Source organism: Lepidochelys kempii, chromosome 27 (assembly GCF_965140265.1).
Source record: "Lepidochelys kempii isolate rLepKem1 chromosome 27, rLepKem1.hap2, whole genome shotgun sequence".
Lineage (NCBI taxonomy): Eukaryota > Metazoa > Chordata > Testudines > Cheloniidae > Lepidochelys > Lepidochelys kempii.
Genome location: NC_133282.1, coordinates 7,373,968 through 7,391,846, shown reverse-complemented (window position 1 = coordinate 7,391,846; position 17,879 = coordinate 7,373,968). Strand labels below are relative to the sequence as shown.

General features: G+C 50.6%; 1 protein-coding gene across 3 annotated transcripts in view; it reads left to right on the top strand.

Moving 5' to 3' along the window:
• The window catches only part of ASIC2 (acid sensing ion channel subunit 2), a 1,343,693-nt gene that overhangs the window by 1,302,277 nt on the left and 23,537 nt on the right, over positions 1 to 17,879 (top strand). For all 3 annotated transcript variants that reach the window (XM_073325645.1, XM_073325646.1, XM_073325647.1), the window contains exons 6-7: positions 6,338 to 6,491; positions 7,978 to 8,069. In XM_073325645.1, coding sequence (XP_073181746.1) covers positions 6,338 to 6,491; positions 7,978 to 8,069 — 246 coding nt within the window. The remainder of the gene's footprint in view (positions 1 to 6,337; positions 6,492 to 7,977; positions 8,070 to 17,879) is intronic.

The following is a 17,879-nucleotide window of genomic DNA, read 5'->3' as shown; positions in this document are numbered from 1 at the left end:
CCCTGGGGCAGCCACAGTTCGGAAGTGGCACATTGGGCTGCGGGGCAGGCCGAATGGAGAAAACACCCGACGGGACGGTGTAACCCCATTAACACAGAGTTACTACTGATGTCACCCGCACCCCCCATACAACGTCCTTCCTCAGCTGGGCCCTCTGCTTTCATTTCAGGGGGCGGGAGGGGATGTTAAAGATACTGTGCAGTTTTCCCGAACATTCCCGCTGTTGTTCCCAGGTGCTTGCAGGAGCTCTCAGCGGCACTGTGTTATTCTCCCCCGTATCCGTGTACCTGACCAAAGCTTGGGGCAGGGGCCTTCGAAGGTGAAACCCGCTACATTAGGGGCTCCCTTCTGATAGGAAAAGGGTAGGCGCTTCAAACCTCTTTGGGGAAGGGACCATCTTTCTGTTCTGTGTTTGTACCCCACCAAGCACAGTGGAGTCCTGGCACTACCTGTAATACACCTAATAGCAATAAAAATTCACAGCACCTAGCACAATGGGGTCCTAGTCGAGAACTGGACTCCTTGGCGCTATTCCAATACAAATAAATAATAATTAATATAGATTGTGTCAGATCTGTGCTCTCTATGTTCCAGCATGCAGCCACTTCCCACTCTGGCCCAGACAGTAATAGAAGCAGCTGCTTCTTATCTTGACATGTTACTAAAAGAGCACTTCTGCCCAGCTCCTCCACAATGTTCAGCGCTGTGTAAATATTATGCCACAACTTATTAAAGGGGCCGTGGAGTACAGGGCCCCAGGGGATTTCACAACCCAATCTATAAATAAATAGATCTGGTAAATAAAATGCCACAACTCTCTTCGCCCAATGGTAGCTGCTGTTGCTTCCCCAAGCTCTGAGACATGCCTTCTTATGAACAGATGGAAATAATTGGATAAAACTTTGTGTCCTGAAAGGGACAGAAACTTTACAGATCTCTGGTGAGATGGGAGGGTGTGTTATTCATTATTTCAGACTCTAATGTGTTCTATACCGACTTGATCTGATTTATTCACATTTGTGTGCATAAATTACACCAGAAACAAAGCAGTCCCAACCCAGAGAGAGCAGAAATCATGCCATGGGAACTAGGTCAACTGAACCCTGGGTCTCAGATACATTCTGACCCCTAGGGATTCAGATAGCTGTTGGTTTAGAGAGACTCATAACTCCAGAGCTAAGGGTATAACCAGGGTTCAGTGGCTAAGCCTCATTGTCTCTCTCTCTCTCTCTCTCTCTCTCTCTCTCTCTCTCAGACACACACACACACACATCTATTCTCCTGTAACATTTAACGAGATCAAGCTATTCCTATGGCATCTGGGGGTGGGGGAGACTGCGTTTTTGTGCTGTTTGTACAGGCCTAGCACAATGGGGTTGTGGTCTATGATTGCGGCTCCTAGGCGTTATCACAGCACAAATAACAAAAAATTATCTTTTTTTCTGGTTCCCTTCAGTCAGCTGAGCAGTGATGACGGGGCAGAATGAAGTCTTTCCATCACTTTCTATCTTGTACCAGCTTCACAGCTTCATTCGTCTTTAAACTTTTTTTGATCTACATCCTTCTTCACCACGTCAGTCCAGTGCATCCACAGTGTTTCTCTGGTTCCTTGCCCTCTGGTTATATTACCTTGTATGGTATCCCCTCCAGGTCCAGACCACTGCAGTTGTCTTTCTTGAATCTTCTGCAACAGCTTTATTTGTTTCCCTAGCAGTTTTCTTATCTCTTCATTTTTTATTTTCTGCAGTCTTGAAATTCTCAGTATTCCCCTCAGCCACTTCATTTCTGCTGTCAAAATCTGGCGTCATGGCTTTCCTCTGACTGCAGATTTCTGACCTATACAGCACTGTCAGTGATCTCATATATGTTGATTTTTGTTTTATTGAAATGTCATTAGCCTTCCAGATCATGCTGAGTTTTCCAAATGCATAAGTGGCTAATCCAATTCTTCTCTTTACATCATCTTCATAATTCCCTTTCTTCGCTACCAGTCCTCCAAGGAACACGCATTTCCCTACTTGTTCTAGTTCTTTGTCTCTGAGTTTGACCTTTCCGTCTTTCTCTTGTCCTCCAACTGGTGGCATTTTGATCTTCTCCAAGTTGATCTTCAACCCAGATTTTCTGCTTTCCTGGCCTACCTTGTCTGTAAATCCTCCTTGGTCAATGCTGTGTGGTCAATATCCAAGGTTATGCACTGTCCTCCCACATAACATGACTTCTCCAATTTCATATCTCAATGCTACAGCCATCACTGTGTCCAGTACCAGGTTGAACAAATCCAGGGATAGAATGCATCCTTATCTCACTTCTGTGGTTGTCCCGAACCATTCCATCAGCCTTTTTGTCTGCTCTCACCACCCTCATCAACTTGCTGTAGACATTCTCTATTACTTGCACTAATTTTTCAGGGGTGCTACACAATCTCATAACTTGCCACAAGCCTTTTGCCAAATGCTATCAAGAAGCCTATTTGAAGTCTATAAAATGGTTGTAACAGGTTTGGTTGTATACTATGTATTTCTCTGGTGTCTGTTTTATCGCAAATAACTGATCTATTGTATTTCTGGGCTAGTTCCTCTGAAAGCGCCACTTCCACATTCCCCTTCTGCAATGTCTTGGTGAATGGTTTCCCCGGCAGACTCACTACATAGTGTTTCTGAGGGTTCTCGCACTCACTCTGATCTCCTTTTTTTGTAGATCGGTACTACAATTACTTTCCCCTGTTCGCTTTGTACTTGCTCTTGTTTGTCGACCTGCTTGAGTAGCTTGTGCATTGCCTTTACCTTGGAGCAGCTCTGCAGTTACCTTGTCACTTCTCGGCGCCTTTTTGTTTTTCAAACTTTCTATTAAGATCTTAGCTTCTTCTAAGAATTCCAGCATCTGCTCTCCCTCATTTGTGCTGGGACGCTTCTCCGGGGCTGTTTCGTCTTCTATGTTCTGCACATTGTACAGCTCTTCAAAGTATTTTTTCCATCACTTAGTCTTTCCTTGTTCATCCTCAATTATTTGTTCGCACTTGTCTTTACCACTGACCTCTTCAATTCATATCTCCCACTCAGTTCTCTTATCTTGTGATACAACCCACAGTTCTCTTTGCCTATTCTTCTCCTTCTTTACATTGTTCGCTTAACCCAGTTGTTTCTGTGTCTCTTCACTTTTGCTTTTATCTTTATGGTGAGCCTGTTGTACTCAGCTCTTAGACTCACATCCTCCTTTTTATTCTCCTTCAGCTTCCTATGCTTGTCACTCGGCTGCAGCGCTTCAGCTGTTATCCTCCTTGACCTTGTAATCCTAAACTTGTTCAGCCGCTCTCATAATCACATTTTTACACTGTTCCTTGTCTCTTCAAGGCTCATTTCTTCACCAGAGAGGTGATGTTTTCCCGCACATTCTTTCCTCATATCTGACTCTTTGAACTTGCCCATGTCATAGATCTCAGTTCTTGGCACTTTTCAGATTGCTCTCAGCCTCCACTTCATAAATGCCAACAGTAACATTTGATCTGGTCTGATATCAGCCACAAATGATCTGCACAACACATTTGATTTCCATCTGTGATTCACAAGCACAAAGTCTACCATGTTCTTCTTTTGCCCATTAGGTGATAGCCATGTCCACTTCCTCCCCGGCTAACTTTGTGGAAATAGCATGGTCGTTGTCAGCAGATTGTTGCTTAGGCAGGAATTTAATAGCCTTTCTCCTCTCCCATTTTCTTCACCTTATCCAAATCTGCCTACTGCTCCAGTGCAGGAATTCCAGTCCTAGCCTACTTTCACATTAAAATCTCCCATCATCATAACATGTCTTGTTTTGAAACTTATGGTATAGTTTTCTGTAGAGCATTATAAAATGTATCACTTTCTTCCCTGGGGGCTGCTGAGGTTAGCACGTGTATTTGTATTATTGTAACTCCATGAGATTTGATTCTGAATCTCACCTTCAGCATATAAGTAGATAGCAGGTTAAATGCCATAAGAGTCTGGTGTGGCTTAGGCTTTATCACCAATGCAACTCTGTCCTGGTGTCCACCGTCTTCTCTTCCCAATATCAATATCCTATGTGCATCGTGGGAGAATCCTCTTTGCCTTCCCATCTTGGTTCACATAGACCAGTGATTTCCCACTCATATCTTTTCAACTCATACATCATTACTGCATGTCCTCCAGCCTGGTATACTGTTCTTCCATTCCATGTTCCAGGAAGTCTTGTCCTTTGAGTTCATCACGTAATTCCCTGTTCTACATACTGTTGTGTTTACGTCTGTTCTGATCTCATACTTTTTGCCCCTGCCTCAATGTCTGATCAGTGATCGCAGCCCTTGTTTGTCTGGGCGACAGCCAAGCTGGATACTTTTCTTTCTCTTTCCAGTCTTCATTCAATTTCTATGGTCCAGTAGTCTCCACGTGTTTGACCATGACTCCTTGGCTTTGTGCTTGACCAGTGTATCATAATCCATCTGCACCAAAGCTCTAAGCTATCCACTAGCTTTCTCCATCCCCACTCCCACCAGTGTTATACTTTGAAGGTTGGTTTGCTAGCTTCACCATAGGAGACTTGGTGAACTTGGACAGCCATATGTTCCCTTTTGCAAGTGGCTATTGCTGCTAGCTATGCTCACAAGGTTTAACATGCCAGCAGAGGCAAGGTCCCGGGGCATGGTCCCAGAGGCAAGGTCCCTGTGCTGCAGAGCACACATAGCTACTTGGAGCCACTAATGATTGACGAGAGAGTTGCTAGGACCAACTGCAAGCAAACACCCCATGTACGTGTGGCTGTTTACTATGCAGAGCTCATCCTAATCACCCCAACAAACAATAATAATAGTATTTGGGGATCATTGTAGGCTCAGAAGAGAATTTTCTTGCTGAGTTTCAGAAGTTTGGGATAAACAGTTGTGAAACAGCAGACCCTCAGAAACACTATGTAACATGCCATCTGATGTGTTCACAAAGAACCTTAACTGTGACACAGATGGGCAGATGGGCCTGCAGAGTATTTCAGCATATGCCTCACTAATTGTATGTTCTGTAGATGAATATACCCATAAGTCAGTGAGGTGAGTGTCGGAGCAGTGCATAGGGACGTGTGCTGTCTTCGAGTTAAGGTTGTTTGTGAAATGCCAAATATTTGCATGTCTGTATTGTCTTTAGCTGTGTGGCCAAGCTGTAAGGCTCATGGGAGGAATATTAATAAAAATTCCCTTAAGCTGGTCATCTCCATACTGTTTAATCTCTTGTAATTGTCATGTAACACACCCCTGACACCACCTTAGCTAAAAGCAAAGGATAGAAATAAAGGGTAACATTTTTCTAAAGCACCTAAGTGACTTAGGAGCCTAAGTCCTTTTTTAAAGAATGGCTTAGGCACTTGGGGGCCATATTTTTAAAGACATTTAGGTGACTAAAGACACCAGGAAGAGCCTAGTAGCATTTTCAAAGGGGTCCAAAGGGAGTTAGGCACCTAGGCGGTTTTAAAATCCCACTAGGCACCTATCTGCATCCTTAGGCACCTAAATACCTTTAAAATCTGTCCCTAAGGCCGTGTCTACACTACGGGAACTGTAACAGCACAGCCGTGGTGCCATAGCTACACTGCTGTAACCCCGTAGCATAGACACAGCCTACAGCTATGGAAGGGGTATTTCCATTGTTGCAGAAACACAGTCTCCTCGAGTGATGGTAGCTAGGGGTGACAAAAGCATTCTTCCATTGACCCAGCTGTGGCTACACAGGGGGTTGGCATAGCTTTGGAGCTCAGGGGTGTGGATTTTTCACACCCCCTGAGAGATGCCGCTATGGCAACCTACTTTTTAAGTATAGACCAAGCCTAAGTCACTTTTGAAAATGGGGCTTTTAGGTTCCTAAGCCACTTAGATGCTTTTGAAGATTTTACCCACCATCTTCAAGACCCCAATCCCTCCAGTAAGGCCTTTATCCCAACGCAGCCTCCTGGATTCCCCCAGGGTGGAGACCAAACCTGGCTGGAGATGGAAGAGCTGCATAACATTGCATATGCAGCCATTATAGAGCACCCTCTTCCTTTGTCCACCCCCAGCAAACCTGGGCTCTGGACCAATCCTGGGGAAGAGCTGTCTCAATCTCCCAGGCTGACAGGAATGGCTGCAGCAGAGGAGGGATGGATTGAATGGTTGGAAACTCTGCCTCTTCTTATCAAAGAGTTGGCTTGTTCAGCCCTTCCCTGGACAGGGAAGTCCCTTCCATCCCTTCTTTGCTTTGAATCATCAAGAAGAAAGGGCTTGTTCGAACCACGCTGCCCACCAACTCCTGTGAGCTGTCTGGGATGCTCCCTGAGACCCACTTCACCCTCCTGTTTGCAGGTTTGCTTGCTGAAAAGGACAGCAATTACTGTATCTGCAGGATGCCGTGTAACCTGACCAGATACAACAAAGAGCTCTCCATGGTGAAGATCCCCAGCAAGACTTCAGCCAAGTACCTGGAGAAGAAGTTTAACAAGTCTGAAAAATACATCTCGTAAGTGAGGGTACTGGCCCAGTGCTGCTGGTTCCTCCCTTTTCACAGTGGTGATGGCATAAGTGGGTGGCGTGAGCAGACAGGATGGCTGTGCTGGGGTCATGCAGCCTAGGGGCAAGGAGAGCTCAGTTCTGTTCCCAGCTGTGCTGTCACTGGGCAAATCACTGCCTCTCCCACCATTTGCCTTGTCTATGTAGTTTGTAAACTCTTCAGAGCCGGGACTGTCCCTCACAATGTGTCAGTGTAGCGCCCAGCCCTGCAGGTCGCTGCTCTCTGTTGGGATTGTCAGAAGAGGCTGCTTGCCCCAAGGATGCTGTTCACATTTCTGCAGGCATCACTAACCGAAAGCCGAAGCTCCAGAATCTTTCTGACAGGAAAGCTGAAGTTAAAGGAGAACGCGGGCACATGCAGAGTCGTTAGCTGAGCTCTGCAAAGTTGTTTTGCCTGGTGACTTGCCTAGGTCCTTGATACAAGTTTCTGCTCTGCTGAGAGCTTTCTCTGTGACCGTGGCCAGGTCATTGAGCCTCTCCATGCCTCAGTTTCCCCATCTGTACAATGGGGATAACAGCCCTACCCTGCCTCCCAGCGGGGTTGTGAGAATAAATACAGTAAAGATTGTGAGGTGCTCAGATGCTACGGTCATGGGGGCCAGAAAAACACCATAGATAAATAGGTATCCTCAGCCTCATTGATTTCATGAGAGAATAGCATCTGTAAAACAGGGTTACCCTGGCCAGATAGTTTCAGGACCTAAACCCTCCTCTGCTAACACCACATTCTGGCTACATCTTCACTGCAGAAGTGAGTGTGTTTTACATGGAGCTACGGTGTAAAATTCAAGCAAAGGCAAGGCACTGGTAGCTGTTACCTGAGTGTGGCTATTCAAGGTCAACCCTCTGCATTGGCTCCATTAGCTTTTAAATCAAGATAGCTATCGCAATGTGAAAACCACGCCTTTTACTGCAGCAAAGACATTTTTCTGTGCTGTGGGCGCAGCCCATATGAACCTGGGATCTAGAGGGTGGATGGGTGGAATTAGCAGTTTGATGCATCAGAGAAGAAATTAGACTCTCCCTCTCTCTTGCTGTGCCCATGATCAATATGGAGGCACTGGTAGTAATTCCATGTGTTGAGCGTCCTTGTGCCACCTGCCATTCTCCACAGGCTCACCCCTCAGGAGAAAGACGAAATCAGTACTGGGTGTCTCTTTCTAAAAAATGTGCACTTGCTCAACTACAAGATTTGGGCTAGGTGCAGGAATCTCGGGGTGAGGTTAAGCAGGAGATCAGACTGGATGGTCATGATGGCTCCTTCCGGCTTTAAAATCTCTGAATCTCAGCTTGTGTTGGTGAAGCTGCCAAGGCCTCTTCAGAGAGAGCAGCAGGGACAGTGGGAGAAGGCAAACTAGTCCCACTTCATTTCCTGTTACAAGGCAAGTGCAGCGGCTGGGGGCTGGTGTCCTGATGGCTTTGTCCTGTTTCTGCAGAGAGAATATTCTCGTGCTGGATATATTTTTTGAAGCACTCAACTATGAGACAATTGAGCAGAAGAAAGCATACGAAGTGGCAGCCTTACTTGGTAAGTGAAGATCTTATCATACAGATTTCTGCCTTTGTGTATGGGTGTGGGTGGGTGGAGGGGCGTGTGTGCAGAATAGATGGCGGTGTGCAGTGGGGCGTGCAGGTTGAGTGTGCACACAGTTTGTTTTTTAATGGCCTGGGAGATGACCCAGGGGTTTTGGAGAACTGGCAAAGTAACCGCACCTGTTCTTCCATCGTGGTCTGTGAAGGGGTCCACGCACTGCATGTGCGTCTCCTTGTGGCTGGGTCTGGGAATTAGCTCTTGCCCCATCTGGTGTCCCTTTCCCATCAGTTGCTTGCACTGTGGCCCTTCTCTCTCTCCATGACTCAGGCTGCTCCCTCTTTGGCATTCGGCCCTTGGGCTAGGTCACTGTGTAGTCCTTCGCCCCGCCCCCCTTCTGCCCCACCCCGCCCTTCCAGGGTAACCAAGTCCCACAGGACAAGCGATCTGGATGCCAGTTCGGGCTTGGTGACACTTTCCCAGCAGCTGGAGAGGAACCCAGGCCCACCTGCTACTCCAGGTTCCAGCCCAGGGACTTTGCGACTAGCAACCTAGATCTGCTCAGTCTCAGAGCCTGTTTCTGTTTTCTTGGGCTCCTTCCTACCCTCCTCTCTGTCTCCTTGCCTATCTCTGGGCTTGCCAGCAGAGCTTCCTCTGCTCCCCATAGTTACTTCACCCCTCTTGGCCTCTTGCCTGACTCTCCAGTCCAGGGCAGGACCCCAGGGTTTACTATCCCCCTGGACCTCCTCCTTGTCCCTGGCCAACTCCCTTTCCCTGTAAGGAGCAACTACAGCCCCTTCCCTGCAGTCCCCTCCTGCTCTCACTTCCTGGCTTTATCACCCTACCCTAGCATCTCCCCAAAGCTGGGCTTTGTCTGCCATTAGCCCCTAACATTAGCCCCCTGGTTCCCCTCCCAGTGCAGCATCTAAGGTTAATTGGTCCCTGCTGGCTCATATTAACCCACCCAGGGCTTGCGTGGGGTGGACACCCTCTCACGTGGCCTGAAATCCATTTCTGGCTTTCCTGCCATCGCCCAGTGGGTGAATGGCCCGGGCCTGGGAGCAAACCCTGCAGGAGAGTGGAACCAAAGCTAGTACAAGCCGTGGCCAGCAAAGGTCAGTAGGAGCCCAGTCCCTGAGGAATAGGGCACTGACCCCATCTTTGCTCCATGTAATTGCTACCTTATGCAGAGTCATCGGGACATGTGGCTGATTTAGCCCAGTGTGCTGAGTGGCACAGGGAGTTGGCAAGGCGCTGTGACACTGCTTCCAGGTGCTGGCTGCACTGTGGCCCCAGTCACTCGTGACTGGAGATTGTTACTCTCTGGGAGCCTGTGCATGACTGGCTGGGTCCCAGTCCAGTTCTTAGTGAAACCCTTGCCCAAATCTGCATTAATTGTTTGCGTGGGCAGAGAGGCCAGGACTGAATGGGAGTGAAGTGCAGTGGTGTGGGAAGCTTGCCCTGCTCCTGCCCATGCGGTGCCCATTCTGTCCAGAAATACAGGACTTCAGTCTCCAGCGCTGGCAGCCCAGTGCCTTTCACCTGGGCTGAATTCATTCCACCTTTCCCACCACCAAAGCTGTGACACTTCACTCTGTGGTACTGAGCGCATATGGGGTACCAGACAGAGCACTAGCCTGGGATTCAGGGGCCCTGGAGTCCATTCTCTGCTCTGCTGCAGAGCGCCCTGCGTGACCTTGGGCAAGTCCCTTAGTCTCACTGTGCTATACCGTGAGAATTCCTGCCCTGCTGCACAGCAGGGTAAGGTGGGCGACTGCATTGTGAGGTGCTCAGATATTGCAGTGACAGGGTCATAGATAGAAGGGAAGTGCTCTGCATTGTTGTCTGTTTTCTGATGCACCATATAGCTAGTAAGCTGGTGTCCAGCTATCCACCACCTGCCTCTCACCTAGCATTAGGTTATAAGGGCCTGATTTGGCACCAACACTTCTGGGCAGCTAAATTTGTCTCTTTAAATGAAGAGAGACACTCGGAGGTTAAATCTCCCAGAGGAAGGAAACAAATTGGAACTAAAAGAAAAGGAGTACTTGTGGCACCTTAGAGACTAACCAATTTATTAGAGCATAAGCTTTCGTGAGCTACAGCTCACTTCCTCAGATTGGAACTGGAGACAGGCTGCAAACTCGGATGGGGGTTGGGCTGACGGGGGAGCTTACCCACTTGAAGTCACCTGTTGGGATCTGATTTCATTCCCATACCTAGGTGAATCCTTTTAATTCTGGTTACTACAGCTCCCAGTTCCTTCAATTACAGGCTAGAGCCAGGACAGAATCAAGAGCTACAGTTCTTTTAACCCTGTCTGGCTTCTTTGAAGCAGACAGGCTGGCTGTGTGCCCCCCACCTCCAATCCCCTGTGGCTCACTGCTCGGAGCTGAAGTACAATGCCACAAAATTTGGGGCCATTGGCATCTCTGTTCAAGAGAGGCCCAGGAATAGCAGCGGGGGCCTATGAGCCAGGACTGAGGTGCATTGCAGAGAATGTGGGGTGTACAGTGAGTCAGCAGCATGGGGCATTAGCAGAGCTGGGGGAGGATTGGAACAGGGATGCGGGGTTGCTGCAGGTCAGGTCCGAGTTGCGAGAGCAGAGCTGTGTGTGCGAAGCTCATGTGCCTGCATTGTGCTTAGCTCTGGCTAGGGCTTTGGGTCCCTTGCTTTAACAAGCTTTGAAGTCACCCACCATTCCAGTTTAATCCCATGGCTCTGGTCACAGGCCGCAGGGCGAGGATGGCAGTTTTTGTCAGTGTTTCTCTGCAAACACTGAAACGGCGCAGCCTGAAAGCTGCTCTCTGTGTTGTTCCAGCCAGATGAGTGAGGGGAGCTGGATTGAACCAAATATTTGCTGTTGACAAACGTCCTCCTGGTCTTTGCAGCCCTAATGCTAATGCATTGCCTCAGAGCCCTGCCCAAAACAGCCTGGCTGCAGTAAGGCTCCCGCTGTAAGCACCCAGCTTCCCCACAGATCCTCAGGCAGTGTCTGCTGGGACCTACTCCCCCTCCCCTCACCTAGAGAGCAGGGACCTGCCCCTCCCTCACCTCTGGGCCTCACACAGAGCAGGGACCTGCCCCTCCCACGCCCCGGGCATTACACACAGCAAGGACCTGCCCCTCCCCCACCCCAGTCATCCCACAGAGCAGGGATCTGCCCCTCCCCCAGGCCTCACATCAAGCAGGGACCCACCCCTCCCCCACCCCGGGCATTTCACAGAGCAAGGACCTGTCCCCTCTCCCCCGCCACCCTTGGGCATTTCACACAGCAGGGACCTACCCCTCCCCCAATCTTGGGCATTGCACAGAGCAGCAATCTACCCCCTCCCACCCATCGGGAATAAGGGCCCATGTCACTGCAGTGACAATGGTGCACTGAATGTGGGTCACTGGCCTGGCTCCGGGCCCAGGCGTGGGGTAGGGTCATCCAGAACAGCTCTCCAGCACAGGACAGCGGCTCGTCTCCCCAACCCGGGACCGAGACATGGTCAGTCTGAATCTGGACTCCAGCAGGGTCTGGAGGCTCAAAGTGGGGGAAACGGGCCATGGTCCTGGCTGGCACCTGTCAGCTGCAGGAGCCAGCCCCATTGCCCAGCCCTGCAGGAAGCCTGGAGCAGAGCGAGACACCTGACATTGCTGGGGTGCTGCAAAGGGCGCCCTGAGACTGGCCCCGTCTACAGCCAGTCTCCCCGGCAGGCAGCACTGACAGTAAAGCACTGTATTGTGTTTATTACAAGCCAGAAGATGCGGGGGATGGGGGAGCCTGAAAAATGCAAGCAAGAGACCTGTCATGTCTCAAGCCCGGCAACAGTTTTTTGAAGTTGTGCCAGTAATGAGCACCATAAACCCTAATTGAAGTTGTCAGCGTTGCCTTGTGTAGGGACAGCTCCCTCTCCCGCAGAGCGTATCTGTCAGCAGGGCACTGCCGGGCCGGGGCGAGGCAGGCTGCGGAGACAGGCCTCGGTCACTGAGCTCATGGGCTGGGAAGCCCACCCAGCCTCTCCCTGCTCATGGTGCCCAAGTCTGGGTCTGTCAGGGACGGGGCAAGAAGTTTTGGGACAGAGCTGGCCAGTGACAAAGGAGCAGGGGCAGAGAGCTGAGCCCTCATAGAATATCAGGGTTGGAAGGGACCTCAGGAGGTCATCTAGTCCAACCCCCAGCTCAAAGCAGGACCAATCCCCAACTTTTGCCCCAGATCCCTAAATGGCCCCCTCGAGGATTGAACTCACAACCCTGTGTTTAGCAGGCGAATGCTCAAACCACTGAGCTATCCCTCCCCTACTCCTGAGCGCCCCTCCCCCCCCCCCCCCGCCGCCCTGAGCAGTTCAGGCCTGCATGATGGCCATGGAGGTGCTTGGCCAGGGAGTCTCAGATGTCTGCATATGGCGGGTCACAGCCTAGCTCAGAGGCTGTCTCCTGGCTGTGCCTCATCCCACAGAGGGACCCTCACAGCCCATGCCCCCCACCCCACTCAAGGGTCACTCACAGCCCCAGCCCCCACCCCACCCATGGTCACTCAAAGCCCGTGCCCCACCCAGGGTCATGCATGGCCTGCACCCTTTCCAGCCCCGAGGTCATGCACAACCCCTGTCCCCTCCCCACCCCGGGGTCATGCATAGCTCATGCCCCCTCCCCACTTGGGGCTCCTGCACAGCCCGCTGCCAACCAAGGGGTCACATGCAACCCACCCCCCCCTCCCCACCCAGGGGTCATCAGACGTTTCAACCAGCAAACCTGCCAACACTTGACACCGGCCATGGCAATATGATGGTCGTGGGTGGCCGAGGCTGGGGGGTGGAGCTGAGGGATTCGGAATGTGAGAGAGGGCTCCAGGCTGGGGTAAGGGGTTGGGGTGCAGAAGGGGGTACGGGCTTTGTGCTGGGGGTGTGGGCTCTGGGGTGGGGCTGGGGATGAGAGGTTTTGGGTGCAGGAGGGGGCTCCAGGCTGGGGGGTGGGGCCGAGGGATTCAGAGTGTGGTTGAAAACCGGCTGCCTGCCAACCCTACGCAGGCTCCATGTCCCATCGGGGTCACCCGTTCATTTACAGATCAGGATGGTTTTCAAGAAGGAAACCTCTTGCAGTATATTTTTTCGGAGGTGGGGGGTGCTCTGAGTCAGAGGCATTGTGCCCCCTCCCTGCACCAGGGGGGAGGAGCACACTCTGAACTGCAGTGACCGTGTCCTGCTTGGGTCGGCTGGGGGCTGAGCTGGACCCCCCCTGCCTTCAGCAGAGCCATGACAACACATGTGCCTGCTCCCCTATTTTCACCCGGCGTGAGGGGCTAGCCACAGCCCCCAGGCCTGCTCCCACGGGCCACACTGAAATCTCCGCCTTTGAGCAGGTCAAGGGCTATTCCCATCCTGGCAGGGGCTTTCCTTGGCATACCAAGCCCCCTGCCGCCCGCCTTTGTGTTTCTCCATAGTAGGTTTTCCTGCTGCTCTCCTGTTGCTTTGATGAAAGCGCAGCTTCATTTGTGTTTGTGCTGTGCCAACCTTAATCACTTACAAAGATTTTCCTGGGGCCCCCTCCATTAAATCTGTCTTCTCTCTGGCTCTCTGGAGCCACAAGGCAGGGTCGCATCTTGCTGCTCTGCGCCTAAATGAATAGTGGCTGAACACCCTTCAATAAACTCGGTGTCGGAGTCAGTCCGAGGCAGCTCGCCCCGGGCAGAATTAGGTGAAACCCCGATCGATGGTGTTGCCTCCATGCAATCGCTGAGCCACTGCGAAGAGCGGAGCCATGCTTCAAATGGGGTTTGTTGCTCACTGAACTACACAGACCCAGATAATTTCATTACGTTTGCTTGAGTTCAGTCAGAAATCACAAACAGGGCATAAAATATTCCTGGAACTGAGGTGGGGCAGCCTCTTTGATCTGAGAGGAAGAGAGAGAACCACATTCGTCTCTCCAGTGACTCGTTGTTGGAAGTGGGGTTACTCCAGATTTACGCCAGCACCACTGAGATCAGTTTGGCCCTAAGTCTGCTGAAGTCAGGGGAGTTACTCTGGATTTACTCCATGGTAGTCAATGTCTGGCCCTAACTCCACTGAAACCGGAGGTGCGGGGGCAACCCTAGATCTGCCACTGCCCCCCTGCAATGCCTAATACGACTCAACAGTTCTGGAGCACCAAGCCAGGGAAACACTTCACAACCAGTGTCTAGTGGAATCAATCAAGGAATCAATTCTGAAGCACTTAGAGGAGAGGAAAGTGATCAGGAACTTTCACCAAGGGCAAGTCATGCCTGACCAATCTAATTGCCTTCTATGACAAGATAACTGGCTCTGTGGATGAGGGGAAAGCGGTGGACGTGTTGTTCCTTCACTTTAGCAAAGCTTTTGACATGGTCTCCCACAGTATTCTTGCCAGCAAGTTAAAGAAGTATGGGCTGGATGAATGGACTGTAAGGTGGATAGAAAGCTGACTAGATTGTCGGGCTCAATGGGTAGTGATCAATGGCTCCATGTCTAGTTGGCAGCCAGTATCAAGTGGAGTGCCCCAAGGGTCGGTCCTGGGGCCGGTTCTGTTCAATATCTTCATAAATGACCTGGAGGATGGTGTGGATTGCACCCTCAGCAAGTTTGCAGATGACACTAAACTGGAAGGAGAGGTAGATACGCTGGAGGGTAGGGATAGGATACAGATGGACCTAGACAAATTGGAGGATTGGGCCAAAAGAAATCTGATGAGGTTCAACCAGGACAAGTGCAGAGTCTTGCACTTAGGATGGAAGAATCCCATGCACCGCTACAGACTAGGGACCGAATGGCTCGGCAGCAGTTCTGCAGAAAAGGACCTAGGGGTTACAGTGGACGAGAAGCTGGATATGAGTCAACAGTGTGCCCTTGTAGCCAAGAAGGCCAATGGCATTTTGGGATGTATAAGTAGGGGCATTGCCAGCAGATCGAGGGACGTGATCGTTCCCCTCTATTCAACACTGGTGAGGCCTCATCTGGAGTACTGTGTCCAGTTTTGGGCCCACGCTACAAGAAGGATGTGGAAAAATTGGAAAGAGTCCAACAGAGGGCAACAAAAATGATTAGGGGACTGGAACACATGAGTTATGAGGAGAGGCTGAGGGAACTGGGATTGTTTAGTCTACAGAAGAGAAGAATGAGGGGGGATTTGATAGCTGCTTTCAACTACCTGAAAGGGGGTTCCAAAGAGGATGGCTCTAGACTGTTCTCAGTGGTAGCAAATGACAGAACAAGGAGTAATGGTCTCAAGGTGCAGTGGGGGGTGATTTAGGTTGGATATTAGGAAAAACTTTTTCACTAAGAGGGTGGTGAAACATTGGAATGCGTTACCTAGGGAGGTGGTGGAATCTCCTTCCTTAGAAGTTTTTGAGGTCAGGCTTGACAAAGCCCTGGCTGGGATGATTTAATTGGGGATCGGTCCTGCTTTGAGCAGGGGGTTGGCCTAGATGACCTCCTGAGGTCCCTTCCAACCCTGATATTCTATGATTCTACGATTCTATGATTCTAGTGCGTCCTGTGAGGTGGGTATGGCGATGCAGAGGGATTATTGTATTTACCACTCATTTCCAGCTGCTTCTGGAGTGGGACACAGCAGCTGTTTTCTACAGTTTCTATAGAAACCCGTTTACGACAAGAGGTGAGTGCAAGAGCTCTGGGTACTTGCTCAAGTCAGAGCTAGACCAAACGAGACCCCTGAAACCAGTAGCTGCTCCCTTACAAAGTACACGGTGGGATCTTTAAGGAGTGCTGCAGAGCTCAGTTTCACATTCCCACCAGCAGACAGCACCTGAACTAACAGCGCCGACGACTGCAGCCCCCAAAGCACTGAAGTTTCCTCGAATGTCCCCGTCAAGCTCCCTGCTGCTTATTTAGCAAGAGCTGGCAGACTCCCAGCACAGGGCGCTGTGGTGACGTGGCTGTTGGGAGCAACTGGAATTAGTGGCATTAGTGGAATTAGTGGCATGGTGAATTTTGTGGCTTTGCTCATCTCCCTCGCACTCATCAGAGGCTCCTTTTATAAACTGGAATCTCTCTTCTGTGTTGTCACACTTTTTCTAAGAAAAAAAGGAGGACTTGTGGCACCTTAGAGACTAACAAATTTATTTGAGCATAAGCTTTCGTGAGCTACAGCTCACTTCATTGGTGAGCTGTAGCTTACGAAAGCTTATGCTCAAATAAATTTGTTAGTCTCTAAGGTGCCACAAGTACTCCTTTTCTTTTTGTGGATACAGACTAACAGGCTGCTACTCTGAAAATTTTTCTAAGGGATTCCAATCCCCCCATGTCCCACCAGCCAACATGTCAGGCCAGGGATTCTCATTGCTCCTTTCCACCCGCATTCTCTCTCCTACTCCCCATCTCTCTTTGCTGATGCTGCCGCGGAGCCAGCACCCAGCATAGGCTGTCTGTTTGCTGCCCACACTTAGCATGGTACGTCCCCAGTACAGGGCCAAATCAGAGAGAGAGGGAGTAGAATCTGCTTCGATACAAAACTCCTCTGGTAAATAGCAACCATGGCAAAGTCAAATGATGCAAGCCCAGCCAGAGATGAGTGGCTCTCCGTATGTCTCCTGTGTTTGAAAAGTCCTCCTCTCTAAACATGTGTAGACCACACCCCCCATCCAATGATCCAGTGTGTATTTATGAATCCAGCTCCCATATTTCTGGGGAGGCACACGGCTCGAGTGCATCTCGTGTGCGGTTTTCAGGAGAATCTGAAAGGTCAGCATGTCACAGACTGAAGTGCGAGCTGGAAAAGGTGGCAGCTCGAGAGCCGAAGGCAGGCAGCTGTGCCCTGGGAGGTCTCCATCACCCCCTGTTCAGGTTCTGTGCCAAGAACAAATGCTGAAGCCAAGCTGGCAGGTTTGACCTCTATTTCCTGAACAGAATGCACAATTTGTCACACATGCAGTGTCTTGCCTAATGAATTACCTTTGCATCCAAGCCTTGGAAGTCTCTGTTCCCAGCAGATGGGTCCCTCCCACAATCATTCTGCAAAGGGAAGAACACTGAGGCCCAAAGACAATTCAAAGAGAGACATGCTGGGATGGAGGAGAGCCCAGAAATCCTGCACAGGCAGCAGAGCGGGACGGGAGCGATGCTAGCTGGTCAGCTCAGTGTTCCAAGGTTCAGCTGTTGCATGTAAACTCCGTGGAGCAAGAGGTCTGCCAGCAGCAAAACAGAAGTGTGGGTGGCATGGTATGGGGGAGGGTGTCACTTTTGTGGAGGAGGCAGGGCTGGCCTTATGGATGGGTGCTGTGAGCAACCACCCAGGGTGCCGTGGTCAGGGGGGTGCTGTGGCCACGCCCTGCACACACACAGAGCCAGCCTAAGGCCCCTTTAACCCTGAGGGCTGGGCCCAGAGCTGGGAGGGGCAGGGCTGGGGGGTGCCCCAGCCGGGGGCTTCTACCATGAGCCAGGCTGCAGCTGCTAGTCCAGGCCAGGCAGGTATGGGACTTTCTCTTCCCCAGCACAGGCTGTTCCCGGGGCCGGGTCAGACCCACCTCAGTGAACCTCTCCCAGCTTCAGGAAGCTCTGTGGCTGCTGGCTGGGAGGCCAGCTCTGAAGGCAATGCCGCCACCAGCAGCAGCACAGAAGTAAGGGTGGCAATACTGTGACCACTGCTATGATGCCCTTGCGACCTCCCCACAACCACCTTTTGAGTCGAGACCCCCACAGTTACAACACTGCGACATTGCAGATTTAAATAGCTGAAACCGTGACATTTAAGATTATTTAAATCCTAAAACAGTGAAATTTACCAAAATGGACCGTGCATTTGGTAGGGCCCTATACATTATGTTTCATTACGTTTCCTGTGGGT